Source organism: Loxodonta africana, chromosome 16 (genome assembly GCF_030014295.1).
Source record: "Loxodonta africana isolate mLoxAfr1 chromosome 16, mLoxAfr1.hap2, whole genome shotgun sequence".
Taxonomy (NCBI): Eukaryota; Metazoa; Chordata; class Mammalia; order Proboscidea; family Elephantidae; genus Loxodonta; species Loxodonta africana.
In genome coordinates, this window is record NC_087357.1 from 52,207,469 (window position 1) to 52,226,771 (window position 19,303).

At 35.1% G+C, this 19,303-nt stretch overlaps 1 protein-coding gene across 17 annotated transcripts in view; it reads right to left on the reverse strand.

The window, feature by feature from the left end:
* Positions 1-18,585, reverse strand: part of PCDH15 (protocadherin related 15) — an 853,216-nt gene extending 834,631 nt beyond the window's left edge. For all 17 annotated transcript variants that reach the window (XM_064269614.1, XM_023546967.2, XM_023546966.2 and 14 more), the window contains exon 1: positions 18,495-18,585. In XM_064269614.1, coding sequence (XP_064125684.1) covers positions 18,495-18,585 — 91 coding nt within the window. The remainder of the gene's footprint in view (positions 1-18,494) is intronic.
* Between the last annotated feature and the right edge of the window lie 718 nt (positions 18,586-19,303).

The following is a 19,303-nucleotide window of genomic DNA, read 5'->3' on the forward strand; positions in this document are numbered from 1 at the left end:
TAAAATTAAGGAGACAAGTCAGAAGAGAGAATTGATATTAATTCAGGACATATTCAAATACTAATAAAATTATAGTTTCTAAATAACCCTCTTACATATTTTTCAGTCACTTATTAATACACATGCTAGTTACAAAAGTGATCTCACGGATATCTTTATCCAAGAACTTTTATCTTTAACTTTTCAACTCTATTTTGAACTGTCTTGGAAAAAAGATAAATTTGGTTACACTGATTTTTCAGCAGGGAAATATAAAACACCAAAGAAGCATAGGGAAAATTGTTGTTGTTTTTAGGTGCCATCATGTAGATTCCAACTTACGGTGGACTCACATGACAGAACAGAACTGCCCTATAGGATTTTCTAGACTGTAACCTTTACTCCTGTCTTTTCTCCCACAGAGCAGCTGGGTGGGTTTGAACTGCCGACTTTTCGGATAGCAACAGAGTACTCAACTGCTGCACCACCAGGTCTCCTTACAGGGAAAATTAAGCCCCTTTAATTACATAATTAAAATTATATAATGTGGAATGTATTTATAAATTAAGAAAAGAATCCAAAAATCAGGGAGTTGGTTTGACAAGCAAAAAAAAAAAAAACGAAAAAACCCTATTATATCGAAAGGAAATGAAATTTAGTAATTAATAATGAAAATAATAAAAACCATTATTCAATTTGGAATTTTGCTTGTAAAACTGGAATAAATTCTGAGCTGTAATTGAATGAATCCAGGAGATAAGAATTTAGAGTTGAAATAGAATTTAAAAACTATCCAGAAGTTGCTTTATTTAATATATGTGGCAAAAAGCAATATCCATCCAGAAACTAATTATGTGACCATGAATCTACTTTTCTTTTTGCTTAACGCTAAGAATTATGGAAATAAGGAAACAAAGACACAAATAAGGAAAGGGGAAAATAAAGGGAGGGAATAAATGAGAGGATGGGGAAGGAAGGCAGACAAGGGGAACACATTTTAGGTAACTGAGGGCTGTGTTTGCTGTGGTATGAATCAGCTTTGAAATAAGATACACCTGAATTTGTATCTTGTATCATTCACCTAGTAATCAGTGATAATTTAGTCTCTATAAGCCTCAGGATCTTCTAAGTTTGTAAAGAGGATTGAAGTTAACAGATGTGAAGAGTGTAACAAAAAGCTTTGAAAATAGAATTTTTTTTTATCATTTAAAACTCCTGTTATTATTACACCTGTATCTAGTATAATGCCAGGCAGAACACAGAAGATAAGTATATGTCTGTTGAATAAATGATTTAATGATTAATGAATAATTGGTTTACTAGGATACAAAGTAAATATCTGACAATTAAAGTATCAGTAAAATTTAAAGTTAGTGAGAATCCATGGTTCCTAAGTAATTTTAGTAACAAAACATTGATTTTGTAGTCAATAACAATATTATTTTCATATTCCATTTTTTACTTGTATATATCAGTATACAATTTAATATATTCATACATATATACATAAACCAAAAAGACCAAACCCATTGCTGTCAAGTTGATTCTGACTCATAGCAACCCGATAGGACAGAGTAGAACTTCCCCATAGAGTTTCCAAGGAACACCTGGTAGATTCGAACTGTCGACGTTTTGGTTAGCAGCTGTAACACTTAACCACTATGTCACCAAGGTTTCCATATATATGTATATATAAAAAATACAGACATGAATATATATGTACTGTTTCTTTTATGGAACTAGTCTGGTATAATATTTCTTAATAATTAGTAAATTTTACTTGTAAACATATTAACCTGTTATTTAACTAGAGCTTTAAATATTTTTTTTTTTTTAAATATATGGGCAACTATTTGGGGGAACATTAAAAATGTATTTATTTTTTCTTTAATAAATTAATTCTAAATTATAGATTAAATTATTAATTGCCACATCTATCCATCCTATTTACCAAATTATTTTGCTTTCCTAAGTATAAAAGGGTGATTTACATTTTCACAGCTTAATAAAATCCTTTCAAGGAGGATGTGAGTTGCAAAAGCAGAGACTAGTTTTTGCCTGAAAATCACCATGTTCTTTTAACATGTGGAGAACTGGGCATTGTGTGGATCCTGGATAAATGTTTTCCTTTTATTTTTTTATCTATTTGTTATTTTTTTCTGGCCATTTTTCATACTAAATGTATGCCATTACTCACCTTACTTTGGCTCAGAAACCCCAAGACAAACTAGTTGGCACATCAAAAGCAACAGATACGTGGGTTCTTTCTGTGGAGATGGAATTGCTTTGCATGAAATTAGGTGTATTTCTTTTCCTACTACAATTAGCAATAGAAACAGCTGTTCTTCCTGAGAGGACTTCACAAACTGACGACCAGTGTATTAGAACAAAGAAAAGAGAAACTCCCATTGGCAAGTTCAGGATGGCTCATTTTTTTGCCATCTCCAGAGCATATTGCTGGGTAAGCACAAATAATCATCTCTTTTAGGAGGCTGGTGTTTTGCAAAAACTACTGATTATGGAAAACTGAGGGCTTTTGCTTTGCTTTGTTTTGTCTTTGCGAAGACCAACCTCTGTCTTTGGGAATCCTTTTCACGCAATTCTGAAAATGGCGAGGCAAAAGGAGAAAGAACAAAAAGTTGGATGGAAATGTAACACAAAGTCCTAGAATTCTACATAAATTAACTGTCCTTTGTGGGGAAAAGAAAGTGTCAAATCCTGGCAAAGAAACCAACCAATCTAAAAGGATAAAAACAGAAGACATGTGAGAAGAAATTCTTAATCTTTTATTTCATTATTGTATTTCAGTGGCACGTAGCAACACATTTTTATGAGAACATTTGCTATCCATTTTCCTCACAGATAGTGCTTCAGGCAACTGAAATCAACTTTGATTAATTATTATTGTTTATAATCTGTACTCTAGGTTTGAAATGCCATAATGCATGTCTAAAAGAATAAAATTGGGGATTTGATATTTGTGCAGTTTTCTCAGAAAGGAGCAATTATGAATCTCTTAAAATTAAAATGATTTATATTTCTCTCCATGTATTGGAAAAAGAGAGATTTTATAAATGAATATATATATATATATAGTTTCCTGATTTAAAAGAAATATTCAGAGATTAAGATCTTAAAACACTCATTTACAAAATCTAAATTTACTTACTTAGCAAGTATTTATTGATATACTTGTGAGTATGAAAAGTTCCCACACAGATAAGGTGATGAAACTTAGACTGAATTTTGTCTAGGTGTGAGAATGGATGTATGTGGCTATGTTGGCAAGGCTGAACACTGGCAGACTCACGAAAAAGGGACAATGTAAACTGTCCTGTCCAAGAGGGCAAACCAGGAACAAGAACTGCATCCAAGTTGAAGATCCTGCTGTAAAGGACAGGCACAAAAAGCAAGCAATTTCATGAGTCCAGCTATGGAGACATTGGCTAAAACCGCTGAAAAAATAATTTTTAATAGAAGGCTGACAGCCAAGTTCACAGGTAAAAGAAGTAGTCCTTAAACACAAACTTCCAGCTGGGAGAGTGAACTCCATTAAAACACTCACGTATAAAAATAAATAATACACAGTTCTTATTTTCAAGGTTCTCAAAAAAAAAAAGTCTAGTTAGGGAAACAAATGAGTAAAAACATTATTTTTTTTATTAAAAAAACAAACAAAAAAGAGTGGCTGCTGAGGCTGCTTATGTACAACCAAACACCTCATGGACTTTGGCTCCTTACTTTGGAGGTTTAGGGTCATGGTTTCATGGGACATCCCAATTAATAGGCATAATAAAGTGTTTAGTGCTTGTGTTCTACCTCCTAGTTCTTCATGTAGTGCCTGGGGTCTTAAAAGCTTGCAAGCGGCCATCCAAGGCACAACCAGTGATCTCTATTCACCTGGAGCAACAGAGGTAGAAAGAGAGTCAGGAACAGGGGGAGGATATGGAATGTGTGGCTAATTGCTTCGTGAACAAATGCCTCCTTTGCCATGAGACCACGAGAACTAGATGGTGCCCAATTACCATTACTGAACGTTTTGATCAAAGATTCCATAGAAGAATCCTGATCAAAAAGGGAAAAACGCAGAATAGAGTTTCATATGCTCATGAATTCTAGACTTTATGGAGCCATGAAGGGTGGATGAACCCCTGAAACTATTGCTCTGAGATAATCTTTAAACCTTAAATGAAAAATATCCCCTGAAGTCCTCTTAAATCCAAACAATAGTTTAGCTTAAGCAACAAAAAAGATCTGCTTTAAACATTATGCTCTTTTAAGGACTATCTGTATGGGATCAAACTGACAACAGCAACTAAAAGATTAGATAGGAACCTTAGGGGGCTGTGGGTTTATGTTAATGAGGGAAGAAAAACTTAGAAAAGGAGGGTGAGAATGGTTGCAAAACTCAAAGAATATAATCAATGTCACTAAATGGTAGAACCATCGAATTGGTGTATGTTTTGCTGTGTATATTCTCAACAATAACAAAATGAAGTTTAGAAAAAAAAAAAAAGAATGAGAAAGGATTGTTGATAAAATTTGATAAACCTGTTCTGACATAAGCTTTTCATTTATTTTAGATGCATCTTCCCAAATAGCTTTTTATATTAAACCTGTTCAAAATAATTTTGAAACCTCAAATCTGAAAGGATAGTCAACAAATACTTAAGAAATACATTTCAGAAGTGCTAGTAAGGATATTCCTTCTCCCTCTTTTCTTTTTTTTTTTTAGTTGCATACAATGACATTTAGCAATAGAATCCAATTGATAAGTAGTATTTGCTAATATATTCAAACACAAGCATCATTAAACTGGGCATACATGAGAAGAGAGTCCATTTTGAGAATCTATGAAGTTAGACTATCATTTTGACCTCTTGTATATACTTTTGAAATTCACTTATACTCCTATACATCTTTGAATAAAGTAAGTGTATCATATACTTAAAAAAAAAAAATACATACACTTGGTCTTTGTTAGAGCAACGTATCTTCTAAGTGGTATAGATCCACAAAAGGTTCTGCTTGAAATTAGGGCATGTAAATCACAAAAAGATATAATCTTGGATGAAATTCAGTTATTTTCAAATTTTATTGAATATATTTTTCATATTCTAAGTTATTGCTTTTTTTTTTTTTAAATCCACCCACTATTTGTTTACCCTAGGAAAATACATTAGCAATATTTAAATTGCAGCACTTCCTATCACAATACATTTTTCCAAGGCCAGAAAGAATTATTCCTAGTTAGCATCTCCCTGAATCTCCCTATCTTAGAGGACACAGCTGAATGCCTTCTGTTTTCAAGGTATTTCTTATAAGTTTCCGGTTACTTTTATTAGCAGTTCTATCATCGGCTAGTTGTTATTTCCAATAATGATGGGATAGGGCCAATAAAAGATCTAGAATCACAGATTTCTTTCCTGTAACATTTGCATAATGTATCTTCTAAGATTAGCACAGGCATTTTACTAGACTACTTATAAGGAATTTTCAGTAAATAGAAGCTGCTTTTCTTAAGATTTTAAGTATGTAAGTTATCCTATGTATGTGTGTGTGTGTATATATATGTATACATATGTACATATACACACACATATACATACACGCATTGCATGTGCCAGCTCATATTCAGTGTACTGGACAATACTGCTTTTAGATTTCTTTATCTGAGAATACACCTCACTTTATATTTATATATATATATATATATAATTGCTAGGAAATGAAGCAGTTGACAATATGCAACAAACAGAAATGCATCATGATTGCCTTCAAAAGTCACTTTCCTAGGAATTGCTGTCAAACCACATTTAAGCTGGAAGGATAAGGAGATTGCTGCAATTAGGTTTAATGGATCCAGTGAGCAATCACTAATGAGATACACATTGCATGTGCCAGCTCATAACCAAGGCACTGGACAATATTTCTTCTAGGTTTCTTTATCTGAGAATATATCTCACTTTATATTTTCAAATGAACTCCCATAGAATTGATATTTAAACAGTGCAATTTGACAAAGGTACTAGTTTGAGTTTAAATTTTAGAAATTTGGAGGCTAAATTAAAAACTTTTCTAACTTCACTACCATTGGGAAGGAAATTGGATGGCATATTCTTTAAAATGTTCCTTATGTAATAACAGAAGGAAGCTCTAGCAGTATTTAAATGTATGTATGTGTGACACACTTAAGCACGTGTGCATGTGTTCAAAAATGTACTCTGGGAATTTTTTTCTTTTCCTAAAATGCTATCCCAAATCCTTTCTGTAACAAGTGAAGTTTAATGTCCAGATCAGGTTACCTTTTATTTTACTTTTGTATTGTACTTTAGACGAAAATTTACAGAACAAACTAGCCTCTCATTAAACAATTAGTACACGTATTGTTTTGTGACATTGGTTGCCAATCCCATGGCATGTTAACACTCTCCATTTCTGTACCTTGGATTCCCTATTACCAGCTTTCCTGTCTCCTCCTACCTTCTTGTCCTTGCCCCTGGGTTGGTATGCCCATTTCGTCTCGTTTTCTTTTACGGGCCTGTCTAATCTTTGGCTGAAGCATGAACCTCAGGAATGACTTCAGTACTGAGCTAAAAGGGTGTCCGGGGGCCATACTCCTGGGGTTTCTCCAGTCTCTGTCAGACCAGTAAGCCTGTGTGTGTGTGAGTTAGAATTTTGTTCTACATTTTTCTCCAGCTCTGTTTGGGACCCTCTATTGTGATCCCTGTCAGGGCAGTCAGCGCTGGTAGCTGGATACCATCCAGTTGTGCTGGACTCAGTCTGGTTGAGGCTGTAGAACCTGTGGTCTATCAGTCCTTTGGACTAATCTTTTCCTCGTGTCTTTGGTTTTTGTCATTCTCCCTTGTTCCAGGTGGGATGGGACCAGTGGAGTATGTTAGATGGCTGTTCACAAGCTTTTAAGACCCCAGACGCTACTTACCAAAATAGAGTTTAGAACATTTTCTTTATGAACTATGTTACGCCAGTTGAGCTAGATGTTACCCAAGACCATGATCCCCACAGTCCTCAGCCCAGTAATTTGGTCCCTCAGAGAGTTTGGATGTGTCTATGGAGCTTCCATGACCTTGCCTTGGACAAAGTTCCCTTTGCCATCGAGTCGATTCCGACTCATAGCGACCGTACAGGACACAGTAGAATTGCCCCATAGAGTTTCCAAGGTTACCACTTGTGTTTTTCCATCCCCACCCCTCCCCTCCCTTGTAATCATCAAAGATTGTTTCTTTTTGTGTGTAAACCTTTTCATGAGCTTTTATAGCAGTGGTCTCATACAATATTTGTCCTTTTGTGATTGACTTATTTCACTGAGCATAATGCCCTCCAGATTCATCTATGTTGTGAGATGCTTCACAGATTCATCATTGTTCTTTATTGTTGCATAGTATTCCATTACGTGTATGTATCATAGTTTGTCCATTCATCTATTGATGGGCATCTAGGTTGTTTCCATTTTTTTGCTATTGTGAATAATGCTGCAATGAACACGGGTGTGTATATGTCTATTTGTGTGATGGCTCTTACTTCTCTAGGATGTATTCCTAGGAGTGGAATTGCTGGATCATTATGCTATTTCTATTTCTAGCTTTGTCAGGAAGCTCCATATCTTTTTTCAAAGTGGTCATATCATTTTGGACTTCCACCAGCAGTGCATCCAGGTTACCTTTTTAAAGTAGAACCAGAAGTTAGAAATATAAATAGAAGCTAAAAGAAAAAAAAAAAAAAAAAGAGAGAGAGAGAAAAATCCTTACCATGCTTTCTGGAATTTGGATTAGTTAATGGGGGGTGGGGCAGAAAGATAACAAGAGCTGAGCAAGGGGAGAGAGTGAGAGAAAGACAGAGAGAGAAAGAGAGCACAAAAAAAAAGGAAAGAGAAAAATAAAAATAGAGGGGAAGTTTAGGGGAAACCTATGACAAACATTCACCTGCAACATCCCATCATAACTGTTCCTTTCCAGGTCACAAACAAATGCTAATTCAATGTTCAGTTTTCACACCTCATCTCTCTTGATCATACTTAACATAGCTGATCACTTTCTCCCTGAGATGTCTTTTTCATTTGACTTCCAGTAAACTACTATCTCTTGGTTTTCTTCAAATTACCTCTCTTATATGTTAACATTCTTGTTGATTCTTCATCATCTCCCTGGATTTTTAACATCAGTGTTTCATGGTTCAGTTCTATCCGTATTTATTCTTTTGATGAGGGTGGTCATTCAGGCTTTCCTGATGCGTAGGCTAAAAATCTTGGTATCAAACCTTAATCATGTCGGTTATACCTTCAAAATATATCAGTAGATCGACCATTGTTAGCACCTTTATCTTCTGTTTGTAATATTGCAATAACTTTCTTACTGGTCTCCCTCATATTCACTTACTCTTGGCACAGTGATTGACGTGATTGTGTTAAAACTTGACTGAAATCATTTCAGTCTTCTACTTAAAACACTACAATAGATTTACTTAAAATGTTGATGATTGTATTAGTTTTGTTCTTTTTACACATTATCTAAGATTGAATAGCTCTCATCAGTATTCCAATTATTCAGAAAATGCTCTCAATAAACTCAGACCAGCTGAACAGTCTAATTGAGAAGCCCCAAAGGGCAGTACAGGATCCTACAAGAGTAGGGAAGATTAGTAGCATAACTGCGCCGCTGATCTCAGAAGCAGCCTATGTAGTGTGAGCCGCCAGGATTGTATACAAAAGCCCAGAGCAGCTGATAATCAGAGAAGAGGGAGGAAGGTAGGAAAGACATCTGAAGAGAGAATGGATTCAGAGTTTGAGTTTGCTACAAAGACTTTTCTAAACTATGCAGTATTATCTGTGTGTGTATATATATGTATATATATAATATGTATATATAGAGAGTATTTCACTAAGCACCAACAGGAAAAATACATGTAGTGTATAATATCACCATACCACTGGCATTAATTGAATATTTTGTCTTTATTCATCATTGAGCAGTGAATATGCAGTTATATGAATATACTATATAATGAAAATTAGAGTGAAACATTTTCAAGTAGAGGATCTTATTTCCTCAAGGAGAAGACCTTGTTTAAAGCTCAAAAAATTTCCAATTTTTGTTATAGAGTATGGCTCATTATGGAAATAGCAACAAGAGCAGAACAAGCTCAAAATTAGGGAATAGGAGGTACAATATTCACCATGAAGATGGAGTAGAAGTCTGATGCATAGACAATCAATAAAAGGTCAGCACAAAGGACCTCTGAGAAAGAAAGTTGAAGAAAAAGTAGATCAATAATGTTGTTTGCTGAAATACTAGAAAATTATAGGATTTGTCTAAGCAAGTAGTCATTGGAAGCCCTAGTAAATGTAGTTTCAGTAGAAAGAGAAAAAAGAAATTGCAGAGCTTAAGGGAATTGGTGAAGAATTGGTGGTCATAGGTATACAGATTTGCAAGGAAAAGATCCAACTAAAAAAAGCTACTCTACTATGAGTTGTATGAGCCATTGGCAACTCAGAGTCAGCAAGGTTTTTTTTTTTTTCCCTCAACTTCAATTTCTATTAAGAACACTTAAAATGAATTCTGCCTTTTTGACTATCAGGACATAAGCATTTTATTTTTCAGTAGTTTGAAATTTTTTAGGTTGGTAGAGCCTCAAAGGAAAGCATCCACCTTACCAAACAGTCATCATTGGTTTTATCTGTATTGCTTAGGCCTTTTTTTTTTTAAGTTAAGTAGACCTTTAGTTTTTTTTCCCTGTCTTTTTAACAGGGCAACTGAGAATATCTGAAGTTATTGATAATCGACAATTCTAAATTGGAAATAACTTCTCCATGTATGTATGTTTCTCTTTCTGCGTGAGTATGTGCGGTGTGTGTGTGTGTTAGCAGAAAGAGTATCTTCTAGGTACAATAATTACTCTTCTACTTCTCAGAGCTCTAATTTGTTCTCCCCCGTGCTTGTTTGCTCTCTGTCTTCCGAGACATTCAGATAGACTTTATGTGAGCCTATTTTTTTTACATTACTGAAGTATATAAAAGCTATTAAAGAGATTCCTCAAGGCACATGATCAGAGTTTAGAGAAGTAACAGAATTTGTAGTTTGAACTTGCTCATTTGGAAATTGATGCTGAAAAAAGAAAAGACACCTGCTTTCAAATCTTTAAATTAAATCCATTTTGAGGATAAAAGGATCCACAAGATTACTCACTTTCAGGAAAGAGGAGACAAGAAATTCAATTGTGGGTACAACCTCCAAAAAAAAAAAAAAAAAAAACACACAAAGCCAAACTTTCATCAGGGGATGAAATTCGAATTGTTCAGGAAAATTTAATTGACGTCAGCATTGAAAGTAACAATGCTCTTTCGTGTCATCCCATTCTAAAAGTCACACACAGAATATACTCTAGACAATGTACAAAAAATTGTTTGTAAATCTTCAAAAAAACAAAAAAGCAAACTTTCAGGATTTTAGCTCAAACAGGAAAACAATGAAGTTACTCCTGCAAGTGGAATTTATCCTCCTGAATAAAAATAAACCTTACAATGATGTGATAAGTTCAGAACTATACAAGACATCTAAAATATATTAAGGTAAAACTAATTTTCATATCAATATATGCTATGTATGTTATTATTTTTGTCTAAAATGTGTATTACTTATATATGTCTATCTGTCTGTCTATCCATCTATCATCTGTTCTATTTCTCTCTCTGTATGCTGCCTTAGTACGTCATGTATAATGAGTGATTCGGAAGCCACAGGACAAAGAGTTTCATTGAAATTTACTTAGGTATGCTTTCCAGTAATCATCTGTAATTTGATAACTGAGACCAACTCAAAAGAATCAATTATATTTTACTTGTATAGGGAAAATTAATGCTAACAGGTGGAGGATAATCTTCATCAAGCGTAGAAATGGGGAACTCAAAGAATAAGAAAACCTTAAAAGATATTTAGCACCATCTAGGAGAGTCTTTTAGGAGAGTCAGTGAATGCCCCACAAATAAGAAATTCTCAGTCCGTGATGCAGGGATGGCTCTATCACAGTGGTTTATGTGACACTCTATAATAGCCTGGGAGCATAAACAATTAAGAATGCTTGGTTGCTAACTGAAAGGTCAGAGGTTCAAACTCACAGCAATTCTGAGGGAGAAAAGACCTGGCAATCTGCTCCTGTAAAGATTACAGCCAAGGAAACCATATGGGGCAGGTCTACCCTGTCATATAGGATCATTATAAGTTAGAATTGTTTTGACAGCACACAGCAATAACAACTATTCTTACAGGGCTATTATGTTTTTAAACTATCTCTTTATGACATCTAATGGGGTCTGTTGGTGCAGTTGTTAAAAACTATGACTGTTAACCAAAAGGTCAGCAGTTCGAATCTACCAACCACTCCTTGGAAACCCTGCGGGGCAGTTCTACCCTGTCCTATAGGACTTCTATGAGTCAACGTTAACTCGATGGCAACAGATTTGCTCTTTGTTCTTTTTTGGTTAAGGCTTCTAAGGGGGGTGGGGGGAACCTCCTGCCTGGAAGCAGAAGAATTTCAGTTTATTGGGCAGGTACATTTTCTTATAACTATATATCAGCATTGTGATTTATATGTCACTGTCTTCTAAATTTAATTAGTGTAAACCAGTGGCAATCAGCCTCATGACCTCCAGATGCACTGATAAAAATGAAATTTCCACACCTCTACCATTTAACATTAAACCCTAGAACAAAAAAAAAAAAAAGAATACAGCTCCTCCTTAAATGATTGATATGTCTACCTCAGCATTAAATGAGGCATGGATTGCATACAAACATTTAAAAAGTTACACCTTCAAGGTGTGTTTATTAATTTGGAGAGAAATGAAACAATATACATACGTGCACACATGAGCACAATGTACTCTTTTACAAATAAGCATACATCTTTATAAATATAATTACAAATAATAACACCCATAAACCCATTGCTGCCAATTCCGACTCACAGTGATCCTATAGGACAGAGTAGAACTGTCCATAGGGTTACCGAGACAGTAAATCTTTACAGAGCCAGACCGCCACATCTTTCTCCTGTGCAGGGGCTGGAGGATTTGCATGGCTGACCTTTCAGTTAGCAGCTGAGCACTTAACAACTGTGCCACCAGTGCTACTCACAAATAACAATAAAGAAAATTATTTATTGATCATTGCTCATTTGTCAAACACTGTAATAAACTGTGTAAATATAACTTCCAAAGAATTACTATTATTATTTCTTTCATAATGATAAGGAAAGTATTATCCCTTCACATAGTTGTTCTGGTTGTATGCTATATAAGGATTCCACTGACATTATATATTGGCCTCCAGGCTGAGTTCCTGAGCATCTAAGGAGAACCCCTCCTTAATAAGCTCGTGTTGGTTTTCATAGTATGCACACAATCAGGGAATCGGACACACCAAACATGCACACCACCACCACCACTACGACCACCACATTCAGGTTCACACATACCTTTTCAAAGTTTGTCTAGTAACTTTCTGGCCAATCTTTCTAAAAATGGTATGATACATAGTTTTTTAAAACAAATAATTTAATTTTATGACGGTAATATATAATCAACATGGGGAATTTAGAAAATGAAAAAAACAACCACAAAAAAGTATTACACCCGTGTCTTAATTATCTAGTGATGCTATAAGAGAAATATCACAAGTGGGTGGCTTTAATAAACAGAAATTTATTTTCTCACAGTTTAGAATGCTAAAAGTCCAAAATCAGTGTACGGGGCCTAGGGAAAGGCTTTTTCTCTCTGTTGGTTCTGGAGGAAGGTCCTTGTCTGAGATTCTGCTACTGGGCAATCTTCTTATGGCTTGGCATGTCTCTTCTCCAGCTCTACTTCTTGCATGTCCTAATCTGCTCTTTTTATATTTTATAAGAGATTGACTCAAAACACACCTTATACTAATTCTGCCTTATTAACATGACAAAAGACAACTCATTTCCAAATGGGATTATAACCACAGGCATTGACGTTAGAATTTACAGCATCTATTTTGGGTGGACACAATTCAATCCATGACATTCCACCCTTTGGCCCCCCAAAATTCATGTCCTTGCCACACGCAAAACACATTCACCCTATCCCATCATCCCAAAAGTCTTAAATCAACTCTTAAGTCCAAAATCTCATCTCTGAATCATCTACATCAAATATGGGCAAGACATTAGGAGTATTCCATCTTGGAGCAAAATTGCTGTTCATCTGTGAACCTGTGAAATCCAGACTACAAGATATCTGTTTCTCAAGTAGATTGGTAGAACAGGAACAAGGTAGACATTTCCTTTGCAAATGGGAGAAATTGGAAGGAAGGAAGGAATAACAAGCACAAAGCAAGTCTATAGCCTAGGAGAACAATTTACATTAGCTTTAAAGGCTTGAAAATAATTCTCTGTTCATCTGAGCAATTGTCCTGGCCACACTCTCTGAATTCTGGGTGGAGGCCCCTCAGCTCTTGGCTTCAGTGCCATCTTCCAGACCCTCTGTGATGACATCTACGTCCCTTGGCTTTAGGTAGCCCGATGCTCCCAGTCTATCTGAGTGGCAATCATACCCCCTTGGCCTGGCAGGCTCATTCTTCTGCCCCTTGGGCATGGCAGCCCTGTCCCCTTAGCTTTGGGTGTTGGCCTCATGCCCTTGGCACACTTTAACACTTGCCCCACACTCTGGAACTGAGTAGGCAAAGATCAGACTCTATGAAACCTAGGAGGCTGTGGCCCCACCCTTTAAGATCCAGGATACTGTGGCCCCACCCCTTGAAACTGAGAAAGTTCTGCTTCCTGTGCTTCCCTAACAGTTCTGCTAATATCCGAGCTGCTCAAGAGATGGTCCTTTTCTTTTCTTGGAGGAAAACAGATATAGCTCATTTGGCCTGTTTACTCCCTATAAAATTCCAAGAGGCAGACACTGTCCTTTCCTTTCATTCTTTCTCTGTCCCCTTTAGTCTAAGCTGATGGGTTTTCTGTTGTGGTAGTTGGTTAGATTCATCAGTCACAGGCTTAATTTCTTTAACAAAAGTTTGTATAGCCACGTCCTTGATGAACGTCTAGGACACGATTCCATACTTTGTACAACAGAATTTTCTCAATCTTTAAGTTCTGTTTCCAACATGTACAGTTCATTTTTTAAGTCCATCTCTTTCCTCTTGCATTTTGCTATAAGTGGCAAGAAGAAACCATGCAGCTCCTTTAAGACCTTGCATAGAAATCTCATTAGCCAGTTATCCAAGTTCATCACTTACAAGTTCTACCTTCCACCAAAAATTTGAACATAATTCAGACAAATTAATTGCCACTGCATAAAAAGCATCACCCTTCCTCTACTGTCCAATCATATGTTCATCATTTTCCTTTAAAGCCTCACCAGAAGCACATTTAGTGTCCACATTTCTAACCACATTCTATTGTCGGTGCCATATGTATCCCCTAAGATGATAGAGACTCTCTCTGTAGCTCTCCTCACTTTCTTCTGAGCCCTCACCAGAAGTGTCCATAATTCTATCAATAATCTCTTCAAGGCAATCTAGACTTTTACTATTAAAAAAAAAATTTACTATTAGACACCTTAAATCTCTTCCAGCCCATACCCATTACCCAATTCCCAAACCACTTCCACATTTTAGCTATTTGTTAGAACAACACCCCCACATCTGACTACCAAATTCTGTCTTAGTTATCTAGTGCTGCTATAACAGAAATACCACAAGTGAATGGCTTTAATGGAAATTTATTTTGTCACAGTTTAGGAAGCTAGAAGTTCAAATTCTGGTTGCCGGCTACAGGAAAAGGCTTTCTCTCTCTCTGTAGGCTCTGGAGAAAGGTCCTTGTCCTTCTGAGCTTCTGCTCCTGGATGATTTTCATTTGGCTTTGTATCTCTCTTCCTATACCTCTGTTTCTTGCTTGTCCTAATCTGCTCTTTTTATATCTTGTAAGAGATTGACTCAAAGCACACCCTACGCTAATCCTGCCTCATAAACGTGGCAAAGACAGCCCATTCCCAAATGGGATTATAACCACAGTTATAGAGGTTAGGATTTACAACACATATTTTGGGGGGACGCTATTTGATCCATAACACCCCACTACCCATATATCATATTCTCTTCTTACTCTCCCTCCTTCCCTTTCATTATTCATTCACTTAATATCAAAACAAAAACACCACCACAAACCACGTGCTCAACTTCTTTCATTTATGCCACCATAAAAAATATTTGAGAACAGGGGCTATGTTTTAAATACCTTATATCCCCACAATAAACAACTTAGCACGTGGTCCTCCTTTCCCTGCTTCCCAAAGGCACCACCTCCCCAGCTTCCCCACATTCAAATTAGGAGCAAGGTACATGTTCCCACTCAAGTAAAATTGTCAGAACCAGGAATGGATTAAAAGATAAGCTAAAATATCAGTCTTAATTATCTCTTAGAGAAAAAAAAATAAAAAGACACAGACACCATTAACTACTAATCTGTCTGGTTCTCTAATTTCCTAATAGCTCTATCAGTTAGGTAAAATTTGACTTTTTAAATTTAATATAATAATATCAACCTAACTTATGATATTAATACTGATTAGACATACAATCATTAACCAAATGAAATGTCCATTATGGAAGAGACCATCTAAAATTTTTACTACTCCATCTAAAAGTTACCACAGCAATATGAATGAGAAATTTTAAAAGGATCCAAAATTTAGCCAAAGTTTTCTAATAAAAAATCTGTTATAAAAAACAATAATTATACGATATGTTTTTCTTAGATGCCATTTCACATAACTGGATAACATGAGATATTCCATTTCAGGCATGATATTCATTAAAAAGAATCTTTCTTTTTTCTTCTACTGTCCTAGGCTTAACTAAGGAAGCGTACAAAGACGTACACGAACGTCTTTAATTAAAACTCCAGAAGATTCCTTCTCTTTAACATGATGAGAACAGCCTAGAATTATATACAAATAATCCTAAAACTATAATTTTCTCCTTTTCTCTTCCTGAAGGTACTATGTATGCAAATCAGTTATCAATTATCAAAACAGGCTAATCTAATCAGTGGATTAGTTATGGCAAAGTGTTCCTTTCTTGTTTTTATTTCTATTTATTTATTTTTTGCTTTTTCTTACAATCTTTCTATCATGTTTATGATCATCACCATTCCATTCCTTCTATTCAACCACATAACCAAAGCATTTGGATATAAAAATTGCTTTAAAAAATTCATACTACACATTTTAGTTTAGTCCTATTTTGTGTTATCTATAGTTTGCCAAGGTCTCACTTTATCCTTGCATAGTATGGGCTAACAATTATATGAGTTAAAAAGAAAATAGTAAACTACGAAAATGATTTTTAGTAACACATAACTGAACAATTGAATAAAAGTAATGTCAAAGAGTTCCTGATTAGGTGGAGAAAAAAGAAAAAAAATTTTTTTTTTTTTTTTTCCTGGGAGGAGACCTAAGGGAATACAAGGTGTTATTATCTCTGGGGCTCATTGCAAGCTGAAAGTATGAAAAAATGCTGAAATAAATATAAAGTTAAGAAATCTCTATAAAACACTGTACAAGACCTTAGTTTATCTGTCACATTTCCCATCTCTTCAATCTTCCTAAAAATTGAATCAATTACCTCCAGGAAAAGAGAACTGAGAAGACTTTCTAACTGTGGTTGTAGGAGATTCATCCACGAGTGTAATATTCTAGGAAGTGGCCCTCTTGTACATGATCACTTGACAGGTGTGGAGTTCTACTCTGCTTCAGAAAGCAGACTACGTGATGGCCAATAGTAACCTGATAATGGTCTTTTTGAAGCTATGTGAGTACTTTTATGAAAGACCAAGTGCTGTAATAGGCTTACTAAGGAAACCAATCTACGGCACTGCAGGTTAAACCAGGAGTGATTTCCTCTGATAACTTCAATTACACTGCTAAAAAGTGCAGGGATTGTGAACGTCTGTGTGATGTAAGGAATGACAGATAATCCTGCCCTATTCAGTGTGAAAACTAAAAAAATCAATGCTTCCTCACATTCCAGTATATGAATAAAAATAGAATGCCTGGTGACATAAAGAAATACCAACCCATTGATTTGTCATCTACTCCTGATGTACAATTTAAAATCTCTTCCTGTAATATAAAGTCATGCTGTTTTTAATTTCATTGATTTCCTTTTTTTTTTTTTTTTGCTTCACAGTAGTAGATATTTTATCTATCATTGCAATTTTATTCAGTTTTAGACTGGAGATTCACAATCTTCATAAATGGCAAACACATGAACATTAAATTCAGATACACAAGAAGTCAACACTGTGCTAATTAGCAGAACGATTCAGGGGAATAGGCTGTTGACTTCACAAAAATCGTTATTATTGTGAATTATTCTGCAAACCTCAAAATAGACATATCATCCTAACTATCGAGGGTGAGAATGTCCTAATGTATGCACAATTTAAACACTGTTTGGGATAAAATCAAATTAACCCATCTATCTTTAGATCAATCAATTTAGCCAAGGAAAGCACAAAAGAAATCCACATTCTCCACTGTAGCTGAGAGCAATTAGATAGCAAGGCAACAAAGATAAGGAGATGGTTGTTTGCCTATGTACCTTGAATATGGAGCAAATTTAGAATAAAAACAACATACATTAAAAAAAAAAAAAGAAAGCATCTCAGTTTTCTTGAATAGTAAACTTCTAGGGAGGGGCACTTTGCCCTTTTTATTTTTTTTGCTTCTATTAAAATTTCTATTAAAGTAAACTATTACATATCTTCTACCTCTCGTTACGTGGTATTCAAACCACGTAACAGATGTCTCCAGTACTGAAATACCTAAGACGCACATTTGGACCACTGCAGACACAAACTGTTAAATGGTCCTTCAGGAGCCTGAAGACTAATATATCTTTCTAAAGTGACTGACTTGCTAGTAGGGAATGACTTAAGAAGTCTAATGTCCAGACTTTTACTTTTTTTTTTTCCCCACTCTTTTCAAATGAGATAATGAGGAGTGAAACAATGCAATTTCCAAGTAAAGTTCTAACAATAAAATCACTTATAGTTTTGACCCCTTCAGGAATCTTCTCTCCTGGGAAATTTCCGTACATTTTGTATGTCCAAGCTTTTTTTCAGATCTTGTTTGTGTTTTGCAAGGGTTAGTAAACAGAATTTCTTTCTTTTTTTTTTTTTGGTCATAGCAATTGAGCATTTGCTTAGTGAGAAGGAGTAAACATTCAAACAAAGGCCTCGTGGGATTTTCTACTATGCTATAATCCTTTTTTTTTTTTTATAATCCTTATTTAGAAACAAAGTGCATCTGATGCCACTTTTGTATTTCAATTAACGTAAATTACTGTATAGAGCTACTAACCTTTTAAAACGAACTACAAATTAGCATTATTCATTTCTGTACTGTGTTTCATTTTCTATTTAATAACAGGAATCTTGGCTAACTCTAAAGGTCAGACTAAAAGCAGCCTTACCATCGTCATACTGGCCCAAGCAGAATGCAAAGACAGAGCCCAGGATAATCCCTGAAGCCAAACATTTCCAGAGATAAAACCGTTGTAACATCTTCTGTCAAGTTCCAGTCAAGACTGATCTGAAATAACAGGAGAAAGGAAGATTTGACGTGTTCATTACTTTGTTATAGGTAAACACAACTGTCACAGCAAAGAAAAGCCTAATGACTTCACAGTTAATTACCTGTGCCATGCGATCCATTAACAAAGTAACACATTTGTTTAATGCATTGGAACACTTTTTGGACATGAATTTGCAGAAAAGTAATCTCTAAGGAAAGAGATCTTTTCTGTTATTCAGTTGTCAAGCAAGTACGTCGAGGAGTTAACAAACTGATGATATCAGAACCACACTCTTCTTTAATATTATAAATCAAATGTTAATCAGTGTTTAGTTAATAAAATTATGTTGCCTATAGCATAATTCGATTATAAAGTATACATTGCAGTACAACAACTTAAGCTGATAAACTAATTGTTAATATTCTACAAAAGAATTTAAATGGAAATTTGTCTTAGCCAATTAAGTAGAAAGACTCATAATTAAAATGCTAATTCTTTTCTAGTAGAGTGATGAGAGACTGATTTAACTATGCCACGTTAGAGTAATAATAAGTCATTGCTTTTTTACCACATCTGTCTTACAAAGAATTTGAATGAATTTAATTTTAATTTCTTTCTTATTTATTTGTAACCTCCCAGTAGGTAAATGAACCCTGTATGTTAAGAGATCAGGGACCAGAGAGCAACCAAAGAGTCTTATTGAAAGA